General features: G+C 60.1%; 1 protein-coding gene and 1 long non-coding RNA gene across 2 annotated transcripts; one reads left to right on the forward strand and one right to left on the reverse strand.

Moving 5' to 3' along the window:
- Positions 1–6280: 6280 nt before the first annotated feature.
- Positions 6281–19794, reverse strand: TNFAIP2 (TNF alpha induced protein 2). Its single transcript, XM_086708739.1, has 12 exons — positions 19660–19794; positions 16448–16814; positions 15575–16229; positions 13519–13633; positions 13237–13359; positions 12939–13039; positions 12227–12325; positions 11590–11710; positions 10585–10707; positions 10191–10346; positions 9884–10005; positions 6281–7724 (listed from the first exon to the last, which is right to left on the reverse strand). Exons 2-12 carry the CDS (start codon positions 16797–16799, stop codon positions 7583–7585), a joined length of 2109 nt encoding a protein of 702 aa, XP_086564865.1. The 5' UTR covers positions 16800–16814; positions 19660–19794; the 3' UTR covers positions 6281–7582.
- Positions 19764–24731, forward strand: LOC147579666 (uncharacterized). The gene is made up of 4 exons (XR_015251991.1): positions 19764–20785; positions 21581–22514; positions 23823–23946; positions 24327–24731. It is a non-coding gene; the product is annotated as an uncharacterized LOC147579666 (long non-coding RNA).
- The last annotated feature ends 529 nt before the right edge of the window (positions 24732–25260 follow it).

A 25260-nucleotide genomic window follows, 5' to 3' on the forward strand; every position in this document is an offset into this window, starting at 1 on the left:
CCGAGGAATTCGTTTCGCCGCCAGAGAAATCCAGCAGTGCGGGCTCATGGCCGAGAACTTACTGGTCCTACCACATGCCGTATGCCCTGGAAGCGGCTGGCCTGACGGAAAGGCCGAGTGACCTACTGAAGATTCAGTTATGGCGCAGGCTGGGAGACCACATTCAGGGAGGATGGGGCTCTGTTCCACAGGATTCCATATGTACTTTGAATTAGAGACCATCATATGGGCGTGTCTCCCCCCTAGCCAAGTACACGGGGTGCGGGGACAAAGGGATTGCTCTCCTGGCCCCGCTCCCTCAGGGGAAGCTGTGTTGCCTCCACACAGTCAGGGCAGGAGGGTCACGTCAGGAAAGCAGGGCTTCTCCGCAGCTCTTCTCGTAACTTCCATGACCCACAGGAAAGGTTCATGGAAGGCTACCCCCTCCCCCGCACAGAAGACAGTGTAACTGGGGACGCAGACCCTTCGGGCACGAAGGTCCAGGCCATCTCATCGAGTAAAGATCCCCGACTCCTGAGGCTCTGGCTGAGGGGGGAGTTCTGGGACGAGGAGGGTCCCAGAAACAGGGGCTGTGGCAGCTCTGCTTTGTGTTCTTTGCTTGTTCAACGTGCCTGTTCGCCCATGCTGACCACTCCCGCTGTCCTCCCCTTGACATTTTCCCCGTGGGTGCAACGCGTCACAGGTTCGCTGTGCAAGTGAGTCTCTAGGTAACGGGACAGCCGTGGACCTGACCTGAGGAGTTACGGATACCCCCGGGGACGGGTGGTTACTCTTGGGACTGCGTCTCCACATCGTGGAGGGGCTTCACTTGTAGGAAGATGTATAGTGTTTGCTGGGCGCTTTCACAGAGGTTAAACGCGCGTAGAGGAGTGTGTCTGGAAACTGAGCCCCAAACCCCTCTTTCATCCGTCTCTTGGGCATTCTGGAACTTTTCTGCCTTGCCTGCTGGCAGAGTGCTAAACTTTGTCAGTAGAGGGCACCGGAGGGACGGCAACGGAGGGAGGGGGTTTTCTTCCAGATCACTCGTGGCTGTGGGCTGGCACCGGCCACACCTCCCCAGGGACTTCTTCTTCCACTACTTCCTCGCGGGGCTTTGCGGCAAGTCCCGGGCACGGCACTTGCCTGCACGTGGCGTACCTAGCATCCCAGGGAGTGGCTTTCCAGCCAGTTCTGCTGGCAGAAGACCTCAGTGAACTTCACCAAGGCTGCATCCAATGAGACGTGGCCGGATCCCAGTGCGGGTTTGGGGGGTGAGGAGACTCTTCCGGAGTTGCTCCTTCCTTGGAGCTCTGCCTCCGCTCTGGGGTGGCGGCCACATGTCTGCTGTTCCTGCATTTTAAGAGTTCCCCTCACCCTCCGTAGCCAACCCCTTGTTACCCCAACCCCCTGCCACAGTCCTTCTTTAAGCGTCCCCTGTTCCAGTGACTGGGGGGGGGGGTTTCCTCCTCTTGGTTGGACCCCGAATGATAGAAAGACTGAGGAAATTGCTCAGCTACCAAACAGGCCGTGCGTTAAGGCAAAGGAAGGCCCGGGGTGCCTGGGTGGCTCAGTCGGTTAACCATCTGACTTTGGCTCAGGTCATGACCTCATGGTTCGTGAGTTCGAGCTCCATGTCAGACTCTGTGCTGACAGCTCAGAGCCTGTTGCGGATTCTGTATCTCGCTGTCTCTCTGCTCCTCCCTGCCTCTCACTTTCTCTCTCTCTCTCTCAAAGATAAATAAACATTAAAAAATTAAAAACAAAAAAGGCAAAGGAAGTCCCGTCGGAGGGCAAAGCCGGGGAATCTAGGGCTGCGGAGAAGACCGTGCCTCGTCTCCTGCCCCTCCCCTTCTGAGTGATGTCGCCAACGGTGGCCGTCCTGTCCCTGGGCCCACCACCGAGTGTGTCCGGCAACTGACTTGTCCTCTTAGTTCACAGCGTGTGGGTCTGGAGTTGCTGACCCAAGGAACACGCGTGAGAAGCCCGTCACCATTCGGTCCCGCACACCTGGTCCGTCTGACCCGTAACTGGAGAAGCCTGGGAGACCTGAGGACAGCTGGCGCCTGAGTTTCACGAGGGGGAGTGTAAGTACTTGTAGTCACAACACAGATTGGAGGAGATGCCACCACGTGCTCCAGTCCCTCCCATCAGAAGGGCACCTGGTCCTCCCCTTGAATCTGGACCTGGTTGAGTGACTGGCTTTGACCACGGGGACATGAGCGAACGCGACACGAACAGAAGCTGGAAACGCACTTGTGCACCCAGGCTCGTCTTCACTTGCTACTAGAACCTTCTGGCGGTCTGTGAACAAGCCCAGGTTAGCCTCCCGGGCTAGTTGCCCCTGACAAACCCCAGGCCCTCAGGGTGTCTCTGCAGGGACAGTAACTGTCCTTAGGGAGCACCGGCCACCTGACTCCCCCGCAGTCCTCAGGTCCACTGTCGGCACCACCCACAAGAAGGCACCGCTCCTTCCGCAGGCCCAGCCTTCCCGCCCGAGCTCTGGCGTCGTGATCCGGCACAAGCGCAATGCGTCCGCTCAGCCGAGGACTGTCTACTGCCCTAGGGTGAGGGACAGACGCGGGGGGGGGGGGGGGGGGTGCTAAAGCTGATCGCGCCCCCTGCCGCTGGCAAGCTTGCGGGCTCCCCTGTCCTCCCCGCCGCTGTCCTCTGCTCACCGCTGGGTCCCTCCGTGGCACCCTCAGAGGACAGCAGCCCCCGCCCATTATCCCTTCCATGATTTCGTCAATGTTCTTGGGGGCTTCTGGACCCACCGGTTGCCTCCTGTTCCTTGAGTCCTCAACACTGCCAATGTCAGCCACACTCTCTCAAGGTCATGCCCCCGGGGGCGTCCTCACCAGCAACTGCGTCACTGCCACGACCTCAATTGTAAGGGTCCTCCTCTGTGACCGGGGAGCCCTCTTCCCGTCACTCCCTTCCTCCTGTGACTCCACCCCAGCCCTTGGCTCCACCCCCCTCTGACCCAGCCTGATATCACAGCCCCTCCCACTTTTCCCCAGCCCCCAGGTCCGAGGCCATGACCTCCCCAGGGAGCCCTCCTCAACGCCATAGCTGTGCTCATCCCCTGATGCGACTGTCTGACCAAAGCCCTGTTCTCAGTTAAATCCAACCCTGGGACTCCGGGCGGGCACCTGAGTACCGAACTTGGCTGGAGGAGGTCTCAGGCTGCTGCTGAACACACTTCAGAGGGCACTTGACATTGCTGGACAGCCCTACACCTGAGACCCCAGGTCTCATTTAGTCTCCCCTCAAACCTCCAACCACGCTGGCTTGCGTTTCTCAGTTAAATGTCATATTATAACATGTTGATGTGTAACACGTTGATGTGGTTCAGTAATAAAAATTTTAAACAGGATATACAGTGAAATATCTGCCTCCCCAACTCCCTCCCCATCACCTCCCTGCCTCCTGCTCTCCCCTCCCCGTTTCCGGTGTGCACACACCTGTGAGCTCACACACTCACAAGTAACCACTCTCATTAGTTCCTGGCGTATTCCTCCAGGCTGCCTCAATGCACACGTAGGCAAAAGCAAATGAATATAATACATATGCATATGTATATGTATATGCATATGCATATACGTATGGTAGGTCGATATAAGATTCTATAGGTATCTTTTCCCACGTTTGTTTATTTGGAGGTAACATACCACAAATTGTTATGCAGTGTGCTTTTTTTCTCCTTGACATTATATATTGGAACAGTTCCACATCAGGACAGAGAGAACTTCCTTTTATGGCTGTATAGTACTCCATTGTTTGGTGCACTGCAATTATCTGCCTGGGGTTACTGATGGACATGTAGGGAGTTTCCAACATGGATAAGATACATTCCTGGAAGGGGGTGCCCGGGTGGCTCAGTGTGTTGGGCAACCGACTCTTGAGGTCGGCTCGGGTCGAGATCCTAGGGATCGAGCCCCACGGTGGGCTCCTCACTGAGCATGGAGCCTGCTTGGGATTCTCTCTCTTTCTCTCTCTCTCTGCCCCTCCCCCCCTTTATCTTTCTCTCTCTCTCAAAAAAAAAAAAAAAGATACATTGCTGGAAGGGGAATGATTGGTTCAGAGAGTTTTTTGACTTGACTGATATTCTCAAATGGCCCTCCATGAGGGTGTCAATCGCCCTCCCAGAGTAGGGGGTGACAGCACCTGATGGCTGTCGGCCTTGCATGCTTTCGACAATCTTATGAGACGTACTCTTTCTGCAGACCTCTCAAACTTAACCCCCCAGATGTCTCTCCTGGGGCCTCCCCACTCTCCCCTTCAGGCCTTCCTCGTTTGGGAGGTGGCACCATGGTCCACATGTCTGACTCAGTGTCTTTTCAACGGTTCGGGGATTTGCTCGTCTCACACGCCACCCCAGAGCCAGTCCTGTCTCCCTTCACAGCCCTCACTGACAACATCATCTCTCTCCCAGGCAACCCCACACCCCTTAAGGGGTCTCCTGGCCTCCCCTCGGCCCTCCAGTGTCCATGCAGCAGCCAGAGAGGTCTTTCCAAGTCCTACATCACATCAGCCCCAACTGCCTCTTCAAAACCCTCAGTGCTTTCCTCGTACAGCTGGAGTGAACCCCAACTCCCAGGCCCAGCTAAGTTTCTCGGACCCTCGCCTGCCTCTCCGGGGGGATCCGCTCCACCTCCTACCTTCACCACCCAACCCTGGAGCTCCTCCTAGAACTGGAACCCTGCCAGCATCCCGCTCCCATCCCCACCCCACGTCCTTTGCCGGGCTGCTCCCCTCCCCTGCACTGCTCTGTCGAGGACTGTGTAAGTGGCCTTGCCAAGTTTGGGGTCCCAAACCAAGTATCGCCTCCCGCGTGAGCACTCCCCCCTTCCCGCTTTAATCTCTACTGAGTCACTCCCACCCATCACCCCACTGCACTTGGACCTGAATTGTTTATTTACTGGCTCTGTGTTTCTTGTGGGCTTCAGGGAATGTCAGCCCTTCTGGGCGGCCTTGGCCAGCTCTCCCCGCTGCCCCGCCCCCAGCAGGGATGGGGGAGAGGTGGAGGGCCCCATCAATGCTGTGCCCTTCACTCCCCGTTCACACGGGGCCCCATGTCCATGTACAGCTGAGAGCAGGTGGCCACAGAAGGCCCCCTGTCCAGGCCGCCCCTCTGTGCCCTGAGCCTGGTGACTCACTCCACCACTAGGGTCAAATTCTTCCCTTAAGGGGATTTTCCTGCGGGATGGGGAAGTTCCTGAAGTGGAACCCTTGGTGGTAGCCAGGGCCAGCGACTTGGTCCCTTCCCCACCCTTGTGCCTCTTCTTCCTCATTCCTCCTGGAGTTCTGCTTCCTGGAGATGGGGAGTGCAGGGGCGCATTGGGGCGGGGAGGGGAGCTCCGTGCTGAGGACCCCCATCCATCCCAGCTGCAGCCAGGGTGGACTTTTAGGTCCATCAGGTCGGCCTGGCCCAAGGGATTTGAAGTTTCCAGCTTGTCCCGGGTGCCGGTGCCATAGCTCCCCGCAGGCCCTATCCAGTGGGGGGCAGGCGCGCCGGTCCCAGGACCCCCTGCCCCTCCCACCCCGTGCTCCGTGGGAGCAGCGAGGTTCCAACCCACCCTCGATCTGCGTGGCGTGGACCTGGGGCCCCTGCTCTGGGGAGTAGGATGTCCAGGGGCCACTGTCCCCCTCCCTCCTTGCTCCCCACTGAGAGGCTGGCTCCATCCCATCCCATCCCCACCTCCACAGGCTCCTCTCCCCTCCTCTGGAATTCACCCAAGGAGCCCCAGACGCCACACATGGCTCCCTTGGGGACCCTCCCTCAGCTATGTGGAATGGAGGGGACCCTGGTCCCAGGGACTCTGCCCCTCCCCAAATCCTGGGCCAGGTGAACTGGTGTCCAGGTGAGCTGGGGCCATCTCTGAAGGTAGACTGTGGGGCTCCCCTGATCACAGCTGCAGCTTTGTGAGATCGGTTCCAGAAATATAAGGGTGAGTCCCCACAGGGGCCTACGGGGGGGGGGGGGGCTGACATGACTGTCTGGGGTCCACTGCCTACCCCTGCATTCTCAGAAGGACAGTGGGGAGGCCAAACTGGTTTATGGTCCTCTATTTACAGGTAAGGAAACTGAGGCACGAGAGAGTGAAGTGACTGGTCATGCCCCACAGGCAGACCCTTCCAAAGCTCATGCTTATGGGTGAGAAGGGGGAGGAGCACTGTAGGATCAGACACGTTGGGGGTCTGACCCAGAGCCTGGGAGACGGGCTTTTCCCAGGCCCCCGGAGGCTAAGAAAGCCACTGCTGCCCCCCATTCCTGCTCCCCAAATAAATCACTCCAAGCCACTTCTGAAATCAGTTTTTTATATTAAGCTATAAAAATCCGGACCGTGTCCTGAGTACATACATACAAAAGCAGTACTATCAAAAATAATATTAATGACGTTATTAACACACACTAACTCCTACAAATGTACAAAGGCCTTTGTGCACCATTTACACGGGCCAGCTCCTGGCCACAGTACCTGGAAAGAGGGGACAAACCCCAGCTCAGTACTGTCAGAGGCACGCGGCTGAGGCGTGCCTAAGTCTGAACTGCACTGGCTGAACTGGAGGGCCTCGTGGGTGGGCAGAGGCCGGGGTGGGGGGGTGACAGAGGGGTAGGATAAGGTGCCCTACAGGGCAGGGATGCATGAAGGCTGCAGTGGGCAAAACAGTGCCCCCCCCCACCCCAGAAATGCCCACGTCCTGACTCCTGGAGCTGTGATTATGTCAGGGTCCACAGCCAAGGGACCTGACATAATTAAGGAATTATGGCTGCTAATCAGCTAACCTTAAAATGGGAATGATCCCAGATTATCTAGGTGGACCAAAGGTAATCAAAAGGGTCCTTAAAGCTGGAAGACAGGAGCGGAGGCAGGAGAGAAGGTCTGAGGTCTGTGATGTGAAAAAGGTTTGACTGGCCACTGATGGCTTTCAAGATGGAAGGCAGCCACGGGCCACGATATTCAGGCAGCCTCTAAAAACTGGGAAAAGCAACGAAATCCCCTCCAGAGCCTCCAGAAGGAGCCCGCCCTGCTGGGATCTTGGTTGTAGCCCATGAGACCTGTGTCAGACTTCTAACCTCCGGAACCGAAGGATAAGTTCCAACTGAAACTGCCACGTTTGTGGAAACGTGTTCCAGCAGCAACAGGGACACTGATACAGAGGCCAAGGGGTCAGAGGTCAGGCTTCCCTGTCCAGACCTCAGGCTGACTTCCAGGAGGACCCATGGAGTCACCCCTGTCAGTGCATGGAGGACCCAGGAGGCTGAGGCCCCAGATAAGAGTTCATTTTTGCCTCCTTGCCTTTCCAATTCTGCCTTCGAGTCCATAGACGTGCTGAGCCCAGCTCCATGCAGCTCCCCACACTGCGTGTCCCGCCCCGAGCTGGACCGGTAAACAAACCGGGACTTATCCAATTCTAGCTGCCCAGGGGTTTGTGCCTTAGCCAAGGCTGGGCAGAAGCAGCAGCAGTAGGCCGGAAGCCTGTCGAGGAGCCAAGAAGCGGGGGCTGGTCTGAACAGCCCCCAAGTGGGTGGCTGCCCACCAAGGGGGGTGGTGCCCGATGCTCACTGTGTGCTCACAAGCAGGTCAGGTGGCAGGAAAAGCTAACCAACTTTTATAAGCGAAAATAGGGACTTGAAGGGCTCATGTGTCCCCGTGCTGACGTCCAGGATGCTTCGGATGCTCTTGACCTCGCTGCTCGATAGGTTTCCCTTGATGGCCAAGATGGCACTCAAGTGGCCTTTGCTGGCAAGGAAAGCATCCTGTCAGTCCAGTCTAGTCACCAACACCCCTGCTCACCCCTCTTTCCAGCTCCCCAGACACCTGGCCCAAGCCACAGGGCCCCGCAGCCAAGCCCCTGCCCGTGAGGGGGACTCACTCGATCCTTTGCCCGCTGTACTCCAGCAACACTGGACACCTGTCCTTCCCTGGAGTGCACCGAACTCCTGCCCACCTCAGACCTCTGCACTGGCTGTTCCTCCTGAAATATTCTTCCCCACAGTCTGGAGGTGAGCGGCTCCTTCTTACTCTTCGGGTCTCAGCTAAAATGTCACCTCCCCCCCCTTGGGGCGCCTGGGTGGCGCAGTCGGTTAAGCGTCCGACTTCAGCCAGGTCACGATCTCGCGGTCTGTGAGTTCGAGCCCCGCGTCGGGCTCTGGGCTGGTGGCTCGGAGCCTGGAGCCTGTTTCCGATTCTGTGTCTCCCTCTCTCTCTGCCCCTCCCCCGTTCATGCTCTGTCTCTCTCTGTCCCAAAAATAAATAAAAACGTTGAAAAAAAAATTAAAAAAAAAAATGTCACCTCCCCCAAGATTTCCCATCTCTAAAGTCAGCACCTCCTGTCATTCACAATCTTGCTTAAACAATCCTTATAGCTCGTAAGTTTATTTCTGTGCCTGATCACTTCATTATGACTAACTCTCATCACGCTGCAACCTACACGAGGGAGGACTGAGACTGTTCTGTCTTCTACTTCGTTGCAGAAGTAACGCATATACCTAGAACAGAGTTTGGCACTAAGCAGGAGACCACTCAATAATGGGTAGATGGAGGGAGCGAGGGAGGATGGATGGGTAGGTGGATGGACATGTGGGTGGGTGGGTAGATGGATAGATGGATGGATGGGGGACAGGTGGGTAGATGGATGAGGGGATGGATGGATGAGGGGATGGGTAAGTGGGTTGGTGAGTAGACGGATGGGTAGACGGATAAATGGATGGATAGGCAGATCAGTGAATGGATGGCTGAGTAGATGGATGGATGACTAGGTAGGTGAATGGATAAATGGATGAATGAGTGGGTGGGGAGGTAGATGGATTGTTGGATAGGTAGACAGGTGGGTGACCAAATGGATGGATACCTCGATGGATGGGTAGATGGGTATATTGGTGTTTGTATGGGTGGGTGGATGGATGGGTAAGTGGATGAGTGGATGGATAGGTAGGTAAGGGGGTAGATAGATGGGATGAATGGATGCATGGGTAGACGTAGACGGGTAGATGAATAGGTAGCTAAATGGATGGAAGGATGAATGAGTAGGTGGAAGGGTAGACAGTTGGAGATAGGTAGAAGGGTGGATGAGCAGATGGCTGGATAGCTACACAGATGGGTAAATGAGTAGACATGTACATGGGTGTTTGGATGGATGGATGGATGGATGGATGGATGGATGAATAATTGATTGGTTGGATGACTGGATGGATGGATAGATGGGTGGATGGGTTGATGAGTGAATGGATAAATGGATGGATGGATGGATGGATGGATGGATGGATGGATGAGTGTATAGATAAGCAGACAGGTAGGTGGATGGATGGAGTGGATCAGCCAGAGACTAGACTAGGCTGGACTAGGCTAAGCACTCCAACTCAAGACTGTGCAAACTTTCCCTGTCATGTCAGAAGACTCAGCCTAGAGAAAAAACTGCCTTAGTTCACCAGACCTTCAGGCAGCGGGGGGCTGCACCTCCACTCTGAGGATCCCTAGGATGACCTCAGTGGTGGACCCCAGCTTCACTCCTGACTTGCCATGACCTCTAGCAGGTCTCCAGTCTCTCTGGTCTCAGTTTCCCCTCTGAGGGCAGTATCATATTAGGCTAGAACCATGGACTGTGGAGCCAGACTACCTGGCTTCAGCTGTGTCACCTTAGACAAGTTCCTTAAGCTCAGACCTCACCAGCATCATAAGATGGTCAGTGAGCTTCAGACGCATGAGCTGCTGTAAAGGTCCTGGCAGCGTCGGGCACACAGTCAGCCCTCAGCACAGGCTAACTGCTGGGACTGCATCCTCAAGGCCAGTATCTGAGCTCTACCAGCCCTGCAGGGACCGACTCCGGCCCTACCAGGCTCCGACCGGGTCCAGCAGGGCCATGCTGACTGCCCAGGTCCCGTGGCGCCCTTGTTTCTCACCTGAAGTCAGGGTACCAGGTCGCATAAGTGGCCACCTCGATCTTGATGGCACTGGGGTCTTGCAGGCGAATGATCTCGGCAAGCTTGGGGAGGGCGTGATGCAGCCAGGTCGCTGGGGAGCCCTGCAGGCACAGGTGTGGTTGGAGGTAGGCTGCCCCTTCCCCAAAAGGCACCCAAGGGCTCAGAGAAGTTCAGGTCAGAACCGATCGGGTTTGGAGTGGCCTGGGGTCGTGCCTGGCCCTGAAGGGACTTGGGGGGAGGGGCCGCCCATCCCAGTGGCGCTTGGGAAGGGTAGACAGGAGCTTACATTCTGAGTGCAGAAACACTGGATGAGCTCGGCATTGGCCAGGATGTGACCCGCCAGTTGCTGCTGCTGCTCCGCGGACTTGAGGACCAGGCTCCGCTTGCTGAGGCGGACGATGTACTCCTTCACCAGGTGCAGGTGTACAACCTCCATGAGCTCCTGGGAGGCGAGCGGGCAGGGACACGTGAGCCATCACCGCTGGGGAGCTCACCCCCTTCCCTCGAAGCCTTGAAGCCAGGAGTCCGGGGAGGGGCAGAGGCCAAGCAAAAGAGTGGTACGTGTGCATGTGTGTGTGTGCGTGTGTTTTCTGAGTGTGTATGTGCACGATAGCGTGTGTCCAGACTGTCCCTCCCGGCCCTCCCCGCCGGGCCCAGCCATCAGCCCGGCACCTCCTCACCTCCCGGAAACAGTCATGCAGTTCCGAAAACTCAGGCAGCCTCTCGCCCACGGTGGAGATGATTTCCTCCAGGGTCTGCGCGGGGGCGGCCCAGCGGGTCTGTGTAAACCTCTTAAACAGCGGCTGTGACAGGAGAGAGGCAGGATGTCTGGTCACGCCCTCCAGAGGAAGGGCCACCAGCCGCAGACACACGCACGCGGACACACAGGGCCCAGTGCAGGGGCAAGGGGGTCTCGAGGACTCCCCAGGGAACTCAAGTCCCCGTTCACAGACGGGAAGTGGAGACAGGGTCCGTGTACCCTTCTCCAAAGTCAACCAGCTGCAGCTCTGGAGCCAGGACAACCATCTGTCTGCCTTGGGGCCTTTTCCACCGCCCCCTCTGAAATAAATAAATTCCTGCATAAACAAGGGTTTGTGCTTGGCTGAGCCTCTAAAGACCTGTGCCAAGTCACCCAGGGTCACTGCCCGGCCTTCACCACTGGCTGGCCACTCGTGGCCGCCTGTCCTGAGCAGCAGGGACAAGGCGGGCTCCCACAGAAAGCAGGCAGGGAACCCTCCTCTTCATTTCCAGGGACCCCTGCCTCGCCCTCTGCTACGGGAGCCAAGGGCTTTCTGCGTATTTTTTGGCCCAGAACAGATGAGGCAGTGGCCATCAAAGGCTCTGGGCATCACAGCTGGGAGTCGGGCATGGGGACACGGCATGGGCGGGTGGGTCTGGGGGAGCTGCAGAAAAAGCGTGCGGGCTCAGGACGGGGTCTTGATGGGGGAAGGGGCACTAAAGCTCCCAGCCCTGGGCAACCCCTCTGAGGCCAAGCCCGGGCTGAAGTGGTGGGGACGAGGTCAAAGCCCTCCATGGCCCCCATCGCCTGGGCAGCACGGGCCTCAACAGCTGGCCGCACAAGTGCCAGGCACTGGCTTCTGCCCTTCCTCCCCTCCCGGGCCCCCTCCGCCCCCCCCTCCGATGCTAAGCTCAGCGTGCATCCCAGGGCGGGGGTCTCTCTCTACCTTCAGGTCCCCGAACAGGCTCTGGAGCAGGGTGTCAAAGCCGTGACTCTTGAGCTCACTCAGGGGGCCCAGCAGGTGGCCGGGGAGGTCTTGTGTCTGCCATTTCTGCTGCATGGCTGTCCTGGAAGGACATGGATGGAGGCAGGGAGGTCCACCTACAGCCCCACACCCAGAGAGCCCAATGCCCTCGGCAAATCTTCCTAAACCACCTTTTCACTTTAGAACCTTCCGTGACTCCCCATTCCCTGTGGAAGCAAGTCCAAGTCAACCCATCTCTGCGCCCCAGGCAGCACCCAGCCCTTCTCAGCCCCTGGAAACACCTGCACCACATGCTCTTAACCCACATCTGCTTCACAGATGTAACCACTGCGCCTACTTCACAAGGGTGTCATGAGAAATAAATCCTCCGCAGGAGTGCTGGCCCACCAGCGCTTGATAAACGTTGCTGCCGCTGCCCCTACAGACCCCGATCAACTCACAGGCCATGCTCGTTCGAATTCCACATCTTCGCTTATGCTGCACCCCCCACCCCCTCCCGAACCCCGCACCTCCTCTCCCCCTTCCAGCTGCCCTTCCCTCCAATAGGCTGGCAGGCCCAGTGATTCCCGCTCCCACAAACCCCTCCTAGCGCCCTTACCGGAAGGACAGGCAGTTGTTGATATTGGCAATGACATTGGCCCTGTAATTTCTCAGCTGCTTGCCTCTCTCCAGAAATTCATCAAAGGCTCGCTGGTAGCTGTTGAAACCGGAAGGGGCACATGCCGGACCCGCACAAACACAGCCGGACAATAGCAGCCTCCGGCCAGCCCAGCAGCCTCCCTGGGTCTACAGAGTGCTTTTCCGGTTGACAGGCTCCCTGCAGTCCAGGGAGGGGCTGCTGGCCCCCGAGCATCACGGAACGGGCTTCACACGCTAAAGCCAGTGGGGTCAAGGCTCCCGCTCTCCCCACTCCTCCCTCCAGATCCCTCTATAGCTGGAGGACTGGAGAGGGGGGGTGAGGGGTGGGGAGGGAGCAGCCAAGAGAAATGCAGGGCTGGAGACACGGCGCGCCACCAGAAGGGAAGCCAGCAGCCTCATGGGGAGGGGGGGGGGGTCCTCTTTGCAGCTGGAGGCTGCAATGCTGAGAGCTTCTTGCTGAGTGGGAGGGGGTGGGTGGTCAGATCACCTGAGGCACTCAGGGGTCCCAGGAGAGGTGTGGGGGCAGAAAGGACTCCTGCTTATAGTGACAGACACCCCAGAGGCAGGAAAGGGATACCCACCTGGGCCACAAGGGAGGAGAGACGGCTCTGAGAGGAGTGGCTAGGCAGACACCACCACCCCCCCCACCCCCCCACCCCCTGCACACCCACCTCCTCAGGAATGTGGCCAGCTCCAGGAGCAGCATCTGCTTTATCTGCGTGCCCAGGTCAAGGGTGATGCTCTCGGCCTTGGCCTGGCCCTGGGAGATGATCTGCAGGGGTGAGGGGGAGAGCTGAGCAAGAGCCCACCTGGACCAGGACCGGGGAACATGCGGGAACAAGGGGCGGGTGGTGCTTGGAGTGGACATGTGCGTGCGCACACGCAGGGATTTCATGGGTGTGGGCCCCGCACGGTGCACGGCTTCTCGCACGCAGCCTGTACGAGAGCACGAGGGGCCGGCTGTGCTACCTGGATGATGTCAATGGCCAGCTCGCTGTGGCAGTGGCTGTCCAGCCTCTGGGGAGCCACATCCCGGGCCCAGCGCTGACACTCTAGCTCCAGGGCACGGGCCATCAACTCCTTCACACTGGTCTGCGGGGAGGAGAGGCAGGTTAGGGTAGCACAGCCCATCACCCTGCCCACGTGGAAGAGTCCCTGTCAAGCTCCTTGCCTGCGTCCTGTCTCCGAGCCTCCCCTAGCTTCCTTCCTGCCCGCCCCCCCCCACCGCCCCCACCCTGGCGCTGGACTCACCATCTCATTGGACAGGAACGTGGCCTCCAGCAGCCGGATCTGCCTGGGGGGCAGGAGGCTCCCAAGGTTGAGTCTCTGCAGCTCCCCGGCCAGCTTCGGACTGTTGATGATGTCACTGCAGGCAAAGGGGGGCTAGCATGAGGAAGCCTGCACCCCCTCGGCGCCTTGCCCGAGCGAGAGCCCGCCTTCGCAGCCTCAGTGCCTGGCGGGCCCAGAACTCGATCGCCCTCCCCCATCCCTGCTTCTCCGTCTCTGTCTGCCCAGTTTGGCTCAGGTCAGAAGCCCGCCTGATGCCCGGCCTCTACCAGCTCTCCTCGGGGTCGTGGCAGAGGCCTCCTCTCCAGCCTCCTGGCTCCCACCCTCCTCGTCCCCAGCAATCCCTCCTCCAGCCGGCAGGCGGAACTGCCTCTCGAACCCAACTCCGGCCTCCTCCCTGCCACAAGGCCTCCGTCTCATACAGATAAAACCCGGCTCCTCTGGTGGCAGCTGTGAGACAAGCCACTCGCTCTCGGCCTCGCCCCGACCTCATTCCCTCACTGCTGGCCTCAGGCATCCTGCCAGCCCTATTCCACCAACCCCAGGTTGGCCCTGCTGCCCCCGGAGGGTGGGTCAGTGCCGGCCGGAAGGGCTGCCCCACCCCAGCTACTCCACTCATTCTGTGGCGCCTGTGTGGGACCCCGGGTCCCCAGGGACTGCCCAGCCCTGGCACTTCCTCAGAGGCCTTTATCCGCCTGGACACTTGCCCCTCTCCCCTGTCTGGATGTGGCTGCGTCCCTCTGCTCCCTGCATTCTGGCCACTCTGGCCACAAAGGCCCCGACGGCACCTCCTGAGACTCCCTCTCCCCACGGCTCCACTCAACTGGCCTCACTTTCCTGCTGCGCTGACCCCAGTGGGCCTCAGGCCAAAAGCCCCGAGGTCACTGGGACAGGAAGGCTGAGGTGCAAGTGCCCAGCGTTTCCTGGTGAGTTAGGATAAGCAAGAAGAAACTGGCTCACGACCGGCCTGTCTCTCCCACAGCGCCTGCCCTACGCCAATCTCCCTGCACCCTGCTGCCTCGACCACTGCCCCCGCAGGGCCCTTCCTCTCGCCCCCCGCTGGAGGCCGACCCACCAGCACCAGCTGAGACCCCTGGCCACCCAGATTTATCTCCGAGACCCTCAGACACTGCTCACGCTGTCTATACCTCCAGGCTTCCTGCAGGCTTCACACTGGACACCAGGGTCAGCCCCCATAGGAGCCCCCGGCATTCCGTGCCCTGGACCTTTCCACACGGCACTGCCAGTCTTTCCTCACCCTGCTTGTACAAATGACAGATGCGCTCAGGGCCCCGCGGAGTCTGGGTCAATCAGAGGAGACCCGAGACACCCCGAGGCACTCTGTTAGCAGAGCCAGCCTCCCACCCAGGGAGCCCTGGGCCTCAGTGGCCAGAACCCAGCTCTGCAGTGGGCTCACGGGGTGACCCGGCTCGATGGCCACACAGCCCTGCTGCACCCCTGGGAGTGCCCCATAGCCTGCCGGGTAAATCCAAACACTGGCAAGCTCTGCACAGCTGCCAGAACGTGTCAGGGCTCAGCCTCTGGGCGGTGGAAGATGACTCCTTTTGCGGGGACATCGTTCTCCAGTTTCTTCCAGGCCTGCCGTGTCCCCTCCCCTGCCTGCCTCTCTTACTTCCGGCCACGGGCAGAATTTGGTTCCCCCTCCCTTCCCTCCTCTTCCTCCTCCTCCACCACCTCCTGGACGGTTTCCTCAAGTGACTCAGGCTGGTCAGGGCCTCTGCTCCTGGTTCCCACGGTCCCTGGTCTCCTCTGCCACCGCCCTCCCTGCCCTGGATGGTCACCACCTGGCCCCCTCCTCAGGATGGGAGCTCAGGAACGAATGACGAAGTCCCTGCCGTTCTCGGCGGCTCAGTTTCCCCAGCTGTGGAAGGTGGCCGAAGCCAGGAAACGAAGGGTTTCGAGTGCAAAGCAGCGCGGGCTCTGCTCCTTTGAGTCTCTGGGGCCAGACAGACGGCAGAGACTCCCCAAGCACCGCTCCCAGCGCGGCCTCCTCACTCACTTGGGGTAGAGGTTCTGCACCCAGACCAGCAGCATGTAGGTGTCGCGCTCGCACAGCTCGAACTGCGCCATGGCCGCCAGCTGGGCCGCGAAGTGCCGGTGGTAGCTCTCCGCGTAGGCGGCCACCACGTCCAGCTCGGCGGGGAACAGCGGCTTCAGTCGCTCCACCACGGCCTCCAGGTCCTCCTTCATGGTGCGGCCCATGTGCAGAAAGGTGCGCTCGGCCTCCGAGAGGCCCTCGGCGCCCGCGGCGGGCCGGCGGCCCAGGCGCTCCTCGGCCGCCTCCTCCACGCCGCGCCGCCACAGCTGCAGCCAGCGCCGGGGCCGCGCGGACACCAGCGCCCCGGAGCCCCCGGCCGCCGCCGCCGCCGCCGCCGCCGCCGTCGCCGCCCGGCGGTCCTCGCGCTCCTGCTCCGTCAGCACCGCCAGCGCCTGGCGCAGCCGCTCGGGCGCCACGTCCAGCGGCCGCAGCAGCAGGCCGAGCACCTGGTGGCGCAGCAGCGCGTACAGCGCCTCCACCTTGCTCTGGCGCCGCACCAGCTCCTCCGCGCTCTCGCCGCCCGCCGCCGCCGCCGCCTGCAGCTCGCGCTCCAGCGCCAGCAGCGGCCGCGCCGCCTCCAGCCGCCCGCGCTCCAGGTCCGCCTTGAGCTCCTCCGCTGCGGGGCCGGGGACACGCCGTCAGCGGGCGCCCGGGAGGGGGCGTCGCGCGCCCCGGGCCCGGGCGGAAGCGGGTCGGCCTCCTCCCGGCGCGGCGGGGCCAAGCCCGTCTCTCCCGCGCTCGCGCCCCGCTCGCCGGGATGCGCCCCAGCCCTGCCCGGAGCGCCCCCGCCGGCTCCGATCCCGGGTACCCACGCCGCCCGGGGCCCCGGCCTACCTGTGGGCAGCGGGCCACTCAGCTCAGGCTGGGACTCGGGCTGGCCCTCTGGCTCTGCTGAGCTGGGCTGACCCTTCTTCTTCCTTCCTTTGGTGAAGACGCTGAACACGTTGGCCAGTCCTTTTGGCCTCTTCTTCTTCTTCTTCTTGGTAGCCTCTTCCTCATCCCTGTCCGGGGCTCCCTTGGCCTCCTGGGGTGGCACCAGGTCCTCAGAAGAGGCCTCTGACATGGAGGCCTCTGATTCCACCTCTGAGGTGGGGGGCAACTTGTGGGAGCTTCTGGGGAGGTCGGGAACCCCTGGGACAGTCTGCTGGCCGGGTAGGCCTTGGAAGAAGGTCATCATCTTCAGCATCACCCCGACTCAGGCCTGCAGACGGGCAACAGGCAAGGGGAGAGGGAAGGTAAGAGCGGCTGCAGCAGACAGGCCCCAGCACACATCCGCAGGGGCAGCCATGAGCCTGCTTGGCCTGTTTTCACCGTGTGACCTTCCGGGTCTGGTGATCCCGGCCCAGAGCGGCGCGAACAATTCAGCTCCCTCCCCGGACACCAGTTTCTCAGCACCTATGGTTTCTCTTCCAGTACTGCCGAGTCCCTCCCGAGATCACCAGAGGCAGGGAGGAATCTGGGCATGTCAGGTGTCCCAGGCAGAGGGGGCCTTCACTTCATTTCGGCAAATCCTCCTGGGCCAGGAGAAAGGACCGGAGGGTGCGAGTGCCATCCTGCATCCCGTGAGACCCTGGGAGAGGAGGCAGAGCCCGGGCTGCTGTGCCTCTGCACAGAGCAAGAACTGAGGTCCACAAGGGTCACGGCACCAGCGGCCGCTCCATCTTGCCTGGTTCTTCTTGTCTGTGTGGAGTCCCAGAGGGATGCTCTGAGCAGAAACATGGCTGCTGCTTCTGCTGGGACCATGAGGGGAGCAGAGCCCCACCCGCCATCCTGGCTTTGGGGCTCAGGTCTGGAAAGCGTAGTGCCCCTCAAACTTCCAGGGGTGGGAAGGGACCTCAGAGAGGCTTTCACATGCCAGCAGAGGCCAGGGGCCCGACGAGGCACCGAGCTATCTGAGGTCACCCAGCAACTCAGACCAGAAGCCAGGCTTCCTGGCTCTTGCTTTACCCCGCCGGTCCCAAATTTGGTGACATTGTCACCACAAAAGCCTCCACTTCCAACGCCCTCCCCAGGTGCCCATCACGCCTCTTCCTCATTCCCTTAAAGGGGGGGATTTATTGTCCTCATCACACAGAACTGACTCGGGGAAATGTGCCTGCGGTCAACAGCCTGGCCCTGGAACTCAGATCACCTGGTGCTGCGTCCTCCTGCCTCCCTGTCCCCCACCGCCTCGCAGGCTGCATTCAGAGAGGCAGGACCCCCTTGTGCCCAGCACCACCCCCCGCCAGCACCGTAACCATTATCAGAGCAAGGCCGGTGGAGGGGAACATGGCTGAGCCCAGGAGAAGGGAGCAAGGCAGGGCTGGGAATGGGGAGCAGATAGGATCAGGCCTCCCTGATGACTGGGGCGATCCACCACCCTGGTGCCTGCCCCACCACCCAAGAGCAAACACGACAAGTTGTGACTCATGGAACACGATGACTTTGATTCACCTCTGCGGCAACTCTGCAAGGCAGATGGAATGATCCATCATGCAGGAGAAATTGAGGCGAGGAGGGGTGTGGGAGATGCTTACCACAAGCCCATAGCAGGCATGGATCAGGGCTTTTCACAGCCCCTGCTGCATCCCCACCAGCCCAACTACCCCCCGCCCCACATCCCTCCAGGGCCTCATCACAAACCCCTGAGTTTGGCCAGAGCCGCTTGGGGGGCAGATGGCCTGAGTTTCTCCCAAGTGGCTTCACCAAGTGCCCTCAGCAGAGTCCAACACCGCTGGACCTCAGCTGTCTCCCTGTGCCATTTGGGCTGAGGCTTCCGCTCCAGGACCAAGCAGGGGGTGCTCCGGGGAGCCCCAAAGCCAAGGCGCAAGGCCGCCAGGCTCTCCCGCCCTTCCCACCCACTGCCCCAGCCCTCTCCCGATCTGTCCCGTTGTCACACTGCACACCCTCAGGAGCTGGTCTGGCGAGCAGGCCGGGGCTACTGGGCACCACCCTGAGTGGCCAGGCCCCACTTCTGCCCTCCCTTCCTTGTCCCACACCTCCTTGGTCCCCACACATGCTAGGCTCTATCTGGCCTCCAGACCTGGCTCCTGCGTGTCCCCACACAAAATCTTTCTCACACCTTGAGGTCCTGCAGCAGCCCCCTTGGCTGGGTCCCGGGACTTGATTTTCAGAGGCGGCTGGTGCAGTGGAAAGTTAACGGGCTAGGGGATCATCGGCACCACTCACTAGCATGTGGGCAATAACTCCCTTCATTGGCCTCAGTTTCCCCATCTGTGAAATGAAGATGACGACCCCCACCTCACAGGGCTGCTGAAGGAAGTGGCAAAACCCCACCGCCATGTGCTGGCCCCCAGCCAGCCTTTGTAAGGAAGGGGAGGTTGTCGCGTGTCCCCTTGTCTGTGAAGCCAACCTCAGCATTGGGGTAGAGCGGAGGAGGGCAGGAAAGGCGTCCCTTCAAGCCTGGGCTCTAGGCTAGGCACGCCGACACAAGGGACCGGCTCAGTCATATCATGTGACCACAGCCTGTGGCCCAGCAGCACCCCCCCCCCCACCCCATCCCGGCCTCCCAGCTTCTTCTCAGGCACCGCACACCCCTTTACCTCCTTTCTGGGTCAGGGCTGAGGTTCACAGTTTCTCACGGCCTCTGTCCCTGGCTCCTCTGTCCTGGCCCAGAGACGGAGGGCACAGCCGTCCCCCCAAGTGAGGACACCCAGACCCAGGCAGGCAGAGTGACTTGGCCTAGGTCACACAAGCCAGCCAGCCCCACCGCCTTCAGCCTCCCTACTGCGGAAGGATCAGAGACCCCTGCGCCTTGCCCCCACACTCCTCCCCCCTGCCTCTTGCAGGACGGAGCTCTTGGCTGGGGGCACCAAATCCGGGCCCCCTGCACCCTGACGCGCCGCCGCTCAGCGCAGGGGCCTCAGTTTCCCTAGAAGTGGGGCCGCCGGAGGCCTCGGGCCCTCGGAGCCTTCTGCCCCCTCGGTCCGGACGTGCCCTGGCCGCTCCGTCGGGGGGGATCGGCCGGGAACCCGGGGCGGAGGCGGGCGGGCAGCCGCGCGGAGCGGCGGGGGACAGACGCTGCGCGGGTGGAGGAGGTCACTTACTGTGTCCGGGCCGGGCCGCCGCTGTCCCCGCAGAGCCCGGCGCCGCCTGAAATAGTCGCAGACCCCGCCCCCGCCCGCCCTCCTGCCCCGCCCGCGGCAGGCGCGGAAACCCCGCGGGCGGGGGCCCGGCCCGAGTGTCCCCGAGTCCCGAGCCGCGCGCGCCCCGCCGAGGGGAGTGGGGGCGGCACTGCTTGGCACCAGCCCGGGCGGGGTGGGGGGGCTGGCCGGGCGTCGCCGCGGCTTGGGGGCGCGGGAACCGCACCCTGGGCGGACGGGGACCCGCCAGGCGCTGGCATTGTCCGACCACGGCTTCTGATTGGCCGGCTGGAAGGGGCCCGGGACCTCTGTCCCGCGTCACAGAGCCAGCACCCGCCCCGGCTCCCGAGCTCTCTCCCCGCGGGGTCCCGGGGACCGTCCCACCCTGACTCCCTGGGCCGCGCGAGGGTTGCCCCCTCTGGGTAGAGCGTCCCCGCTCCGGGTATCCGGGAGGCAGGGGGGCGGCGCTGCTGGAGGAGGCGGGGAGGGGAAGGGGGCCGCAGGGCTGGCCAGCTACTGACACAGCGCACCGTGCTGGGGGCTTGGCATCCGCTCCTTCACAAGCCTGGCTCGAAAGGGGGCAGAAAGGTGACGTGACCTCCAAGTCGCCCGAGGTTGCACACCGTGCTGCGGACTCCCGCGGGGGCACTTTCCCTTCCTGGGATTGGGGTGGGGCCGGGACGTCTTCTGAGGCACCAGGCCCAGACCCCTGCAGCTCAGGCTTGATCCTCACGCAGTGCAGCCTTGTCCTTACTGGCCTTGGGCAGGCCAGGCCCCTTTCTGGGCCTCAGTTTCCTCATCCAAACCCAGTTTCTCCCTCTCTCTGGGTCTGGGGGAGCTGGGGGGGGGGCGTTGCTGGTGAAGAGCAACCATTAGCGCCTCATCCCCTTCCCCATTTCTTGTTTTAGGAATTCTTGCCTTCTGGAAAGAGTGGGGTCATTGAGGAATTCCCCAGCTGGGCACCGGCTTCCCTTTTACTTCTTGCTAGAGCCTCTGCCCCTTCCAACCTTTTGTTTGCCTCTGCCCTTGGTCTCTCTCCCCCAATGTGTGGATTCCTGTTCCCCGTACCAGCTGGGCAAAGATCTCTGAGGTCAGGGAGTAGGTGGGGTAGAGGGGAGCTGGGGGTGCCCTTTGCACTAAGAACTTCCTCTTCCTCCTTGGGAGTGGTGGTCAAGTACCAGGCTTGGGCTTGGCTACAGATCCTTTCCCTGGGGGGCACTTGTGGGGGGACCTCAGGAAATGGCAGTAAGACGGATTCCACACTCTCTTTCCCTAAGTGTCTGGTGGGGGGGGGGGGCGGTGACCATTGCAGAGGAGCCAACAGAGCCACAGTGCCCCGGGGCTGGGAGGGTCATTCCATTTCCTCCCTGGTGAACAGACTGTGGGGATGAAAGGCCACTCCCCCAAGTTCATCCAGCCAGACAGGGGCCAGGAGGGTGGGAGCCAAGGGGTCCTGGCTCATTGCCTCCTGTGGCCACATTGTGCAATCCCCACACTTCGCTGCCAGCCCTCCTCTCCTCTCCCCAAACAGATTGGGAAATCACTGGAGAATCTGAAGTTTTCTGGGTCATTGTGGGTGTGTGTCCGGGGGAGGGGGTTGTCAGGCCCACACACCCCACCACCCATCAGAGCCCCAGATCCTGATCAGCAGAGACAGGACGGACACTTCACAGGGCAGGTGCTGGGCAGCCAACTTCATCCCTGGATGCCCAGGCTGCCCGGGCTCCCTCTCCATGGCCTCACCCTGGGCAGCAGCCAAGAGTTGGGAAAAGTTGCCTTCTCCTTTGTGGTCGTACCATTCACTTCCCCTTTCCCTGAGTTGAGATAGGAGGTCAAGTGCTTCCTACACGGAGCCCCCGACACAAGGGAAATCCTCTGAAAACAGGGCTGCATAGACGGCCAGGGGACGACAGCCAGTGGGGCAGGTGCTGCTTTTATCCCGTCTGGAGAGATGAGGAAACGTCCCCAAGAGGCCAGACACTTCCAGAGGAGGCCAGCCAAGGATTCCACCCTCAGCAGGAAATGGGCATCAGACGCTGGTTGGGGGCGTTCCCGCCAGCCGCTGTCCCAGTGGCCACCTCCCTGAGGGATGGGTAGGGGAGAGCAGGCCAGCTCCACCCGGAAGAGAGGGGTGGACAGCAGGCAGAGCAGAGTGGCATCAGACCCCTCCAGCCTAGCCCGGAAGTCAGGTGTACCAGCCCCCGGCCAGCAGTAGCGGTCAGCTCCTCACCGGCAGCCCAGGGCTCAGAAGCCCAGGACAAAGTGAGTTGGCCTCCCTTCCCTCTGCTCAGAAATGACAGCTGGTTGGTTTTTAAAGTTGTGATGAAGCACGCATAACGTAATTTCCCATTTTGACCATCTTAAGTATACAGTTGGGTGGTGTGTACATTATTACGCAATATTATTATTACTTCACCACCATCCCTCTCCAGAACATTTTTCACCTTGCAAGAATGAAATTCTGTACTTATTAAACGTTAACTCCCCGTTTCTTCTTCCCCGAGCCCCTGGCAATCACTGTTCCACTTTCTCTTTGTAAACTGGACTATTCCAAGCACCTCATAGAAGTGGAATCATAACAACATTACTCCTTTTGTAACTGGCTTATGTCACTCAGCACGATGCCCCCAAGGGTCACCCATGTTGTAGCTGGGTCAGACTCTCCTTCCTTTTTCCAACTGAATATTTCATTGTTTATGCAACACGGCCTGTCGGTGGACGCTTGGATTGCTGCTACCCTGTGGCCGTCGTGAGTGATGCTGCTTTGAACGTGGGTGTGCAAATACCTGTTTGAGACCCTGCTTTCAACTCTGAGGGTGGTCAGTTGACGTGTGTTGGCCTCCACAGGTGCCGAGCTCTGTTCTAAGTGCTTTACATGCATTAGCAGACACTCCTTCACAGACGAGGGAAACAGAGGCACAGATAGGTCCAGTCATGTGCAGAAGGAGGGTGCAGCTTGGAGCAAGGGTCAGCAGGTGCAAAGGCCCAGGGAGGGGATCGCACAGGAATGAAGGGCTGGGCTTCACTGGGAAGACCCGGCCAAAGTGCCTTGGTCGCAAGGGCAGTGTTGACCGTGTGGTGGACTCCCCAGGACCGGGTGTCTAGGGCATTCCAGGATGTCACTGAACCCTTCCCCCATGGCACAGGCCACTTCCTTTTGCGAGAAGACTATGCATTTACCACCACCCTAAACCAGCTCTCCAGTCCTACTTCTCCCTGTCCGTCTCAGGCCATCACCCGACCTGGGACCCTTCCCTCATCCTGGGGACACCCCACTCACCAACGGCACTGGGCAGAGCCATTGTATCCCCTGTTGACAGATGAGGAAACTGAGTCTCAGAGTGTAAGTGGACACAGAGTTTGAGGCCTTGAGTCTGTGGTCCCTGCTGCCACTGACCTTTCCCAAAAGGGGAAGTCACTCGTTCAAGGGTATCTGAAGTTGCACCAGACCTCAGCTGGAGTCTGCTGACCTCCCCAGGGACCACGGGATGGCCAGGACAGCTGACCGGGAACCTCCCTCACAGGGCATGCCCGCCCTCGCGCGCACTCACCAGGCCAAATGTTTACCAATAGATAGTGCCCCTCCCACCACCCATGAAGCCTCTCCCCTCCGCCCTCCCCCAGAGGAAGCCGGCAGCACCATCCCTTCAGCGTCTGCCTGATGGAGAAACTGAGGCAAGGGGAAATGGCTCCTGCAGCTCTTCCACGAGACTGGCCCACCTCAAGCCCAGCACTCTTCCAAGGAGTGCAGGGCAGTGCAAGTCAAGTTCAGCTCCTGTCTCTTCTGGCCTGGGGCTGCCCTGGGGCCCTTCTCCGAGTCCGTAGGATTTCCAGGAAAACGGCCAGGAGGCTTGCTCCCCCAAAGGCCCCACCAACGGCAGAGGCAAGTCACATGGCAGGGGCTCTCTGGGAATCCCAGCACCGCACGGGCCTGGCCAGGCGGGGACGAGAGGGATGCTTCCCCGCAGCCTCTCAGGGCCTGGGCGCTGAGAACTCCCCCTCATCCGACAGGGCACCGGAAGCTGCGAGCTTCTGGGTTTTGGAGAAGGCAGGCATGATGATGGGGGCTTGGGCGCGAAGACCACCTGGCCCCTGGGGAGCTGCGTCACTCACATCTGTATTTTCAGACACGTGGCTCCATCCCTCAGGCCTCAGTCTTCCCTCCTGGAAGCGGAGGGGACACACGCTCAGGAGGTTGCCAGGAAAGGCTTACGAGAGACGTGCGTGCAAAGAGCAGCAACGCTCCTCTTGGTGAGTGCAAGCCACAAGCCGGCTCTCATCCGGCACCATATTTGCGTTTTCTCATGTAATGCTTCCAATTTCACACCAGGAGATGGGACCCAGAGAGGGAGAGTAACTTGCTCAATGTCACACAGCCAAGAAGGTGCAGAGCTGGGGTCCCAGCCCGGGGTGTCTGAATCCAGAAGCTGACTCTTACCGCTGCCCCGAATCCACAGGAAGGGGGGGAAGCCGTAAATCGCGGAGCACAGCCAGGCAGGCACCCAGTGGGTGCCCCAGAAACCGCGGGGCTTTTCATGACATTCCTCTTTTCCAACATCCTGAGATTCCATGATTTGAGGATTCTGGCAACCTGACGGTGTTAGGTTCTTTATCACTTGCTCTGTTTACAGGACTGCCCGCGTCCCCAACCGCCTCCAGCAAGAGGCTTCATGGATGCCTGACATTTCGTTATTCACGTATATTCTTCGGATGAGCATCGCTTTTTACAAATGCCAGGATCCTGTGAGGATCCCCTGGTTGCTTCTGGGGAAGGATATAGGGGATGGGAATATGGAGACATCTCACCTTATAACCTTTTTGTACGTTTACAATTCTGAGCTATGTGGGGGCGCCTGGGTGGCTCGCTCAGTTAAGCATCTGACTCTTGATTGAAATCAAGATCATATCTCACAGTTTGTGAGTTCGAGCCCCGCGTCAGGCTTTGTGCGGACAGCACCGAGCCTGCTTGGGGTTCTCTCTCTCCCTCTCTCTCTCTCTCTCTCTCAAAATCAGTAAGTAAACATTAACAAAAATTCTGAGCTGTGTGATTGTGTCACTATCCAAAATATTATGAGAGTTAAAAATGGGGGCGCCTGGGTGGCGCAGTCGGTTAAGCGTCCGACTTCAGCCAGGTCACGATCTCGCGGTCCGTGAGTTCGAGCCCCGCGTCAGGCTCTGGGCTGATGGCTCGGAGCCTGGAGCCTGTTTCCGATTCTGTGTCTCCCTCTCTCTCTGCCCCTCCCCCGTTCATGCTCTGTCTCTCTCTGTCCCAAAAATAAATAAAAAACGTTGAAAAAAAAATTTTTAAATGAAAACATTTGACAAATAAATGTTAAAGGCCACTAACAGGTGGGGAGCTATACTGTGCAGAGTAGGGGAATCTCAAGAGGAGGAAAGTCTTTGCAATGGACCAGTCCAGGCCCCACGGGCCCCAGGAGAGGAGTGGACCCAGGGGTGGGCTTGACTTGTCTTGGGTTTAGTCCCCTCGAACCATTTCACCAGAGGAGGGCCCGAGGCGGGGCGGTGGGGGTGGGGGGGCGGGCTGAGACCCTGGCAGCACTTGCC

The sequence above is a fragment of the Puma concolor genome, chromosome B3, assembly GCF_028749965.1.
Source record: "Puma concolor isolate L17-30 chromosome B3, mPumCon1.1.hap2, whole genome shotgun sequence".
Lineage (NCBI taxonomy): Eukaryota > Metazoa > Chordata > Mammalia > Carnivora > Felidae > Puma > Puma concolor.

Excerpts from the sequence above, each read along its gene's own strand:
- TNFAIP2 (XM_086708739.1), bottom strand. The coding sequence starts at position 16,799 with ATGCTGAAGATGATGACCTTCTTCCAAGGCCTACCCGGCCAGCAGACT. Across the intron at positions 16,230-16,447 it reads GAGTGGCCCGCTGCCCACAG|CGGAGGAGCTCAAGGCGGAC; the intron begins GTAGGCCGGGGC and ends CCGGCCCCGCAG. Across the intron at positions 10,347-10,584 it reads TGCATGACTGTTTCCGGGAG|GAGCTCATGGAGGTTGTACA; the intron begins GTGAGGAGGTGC and ends CTCGCCTCCCAG.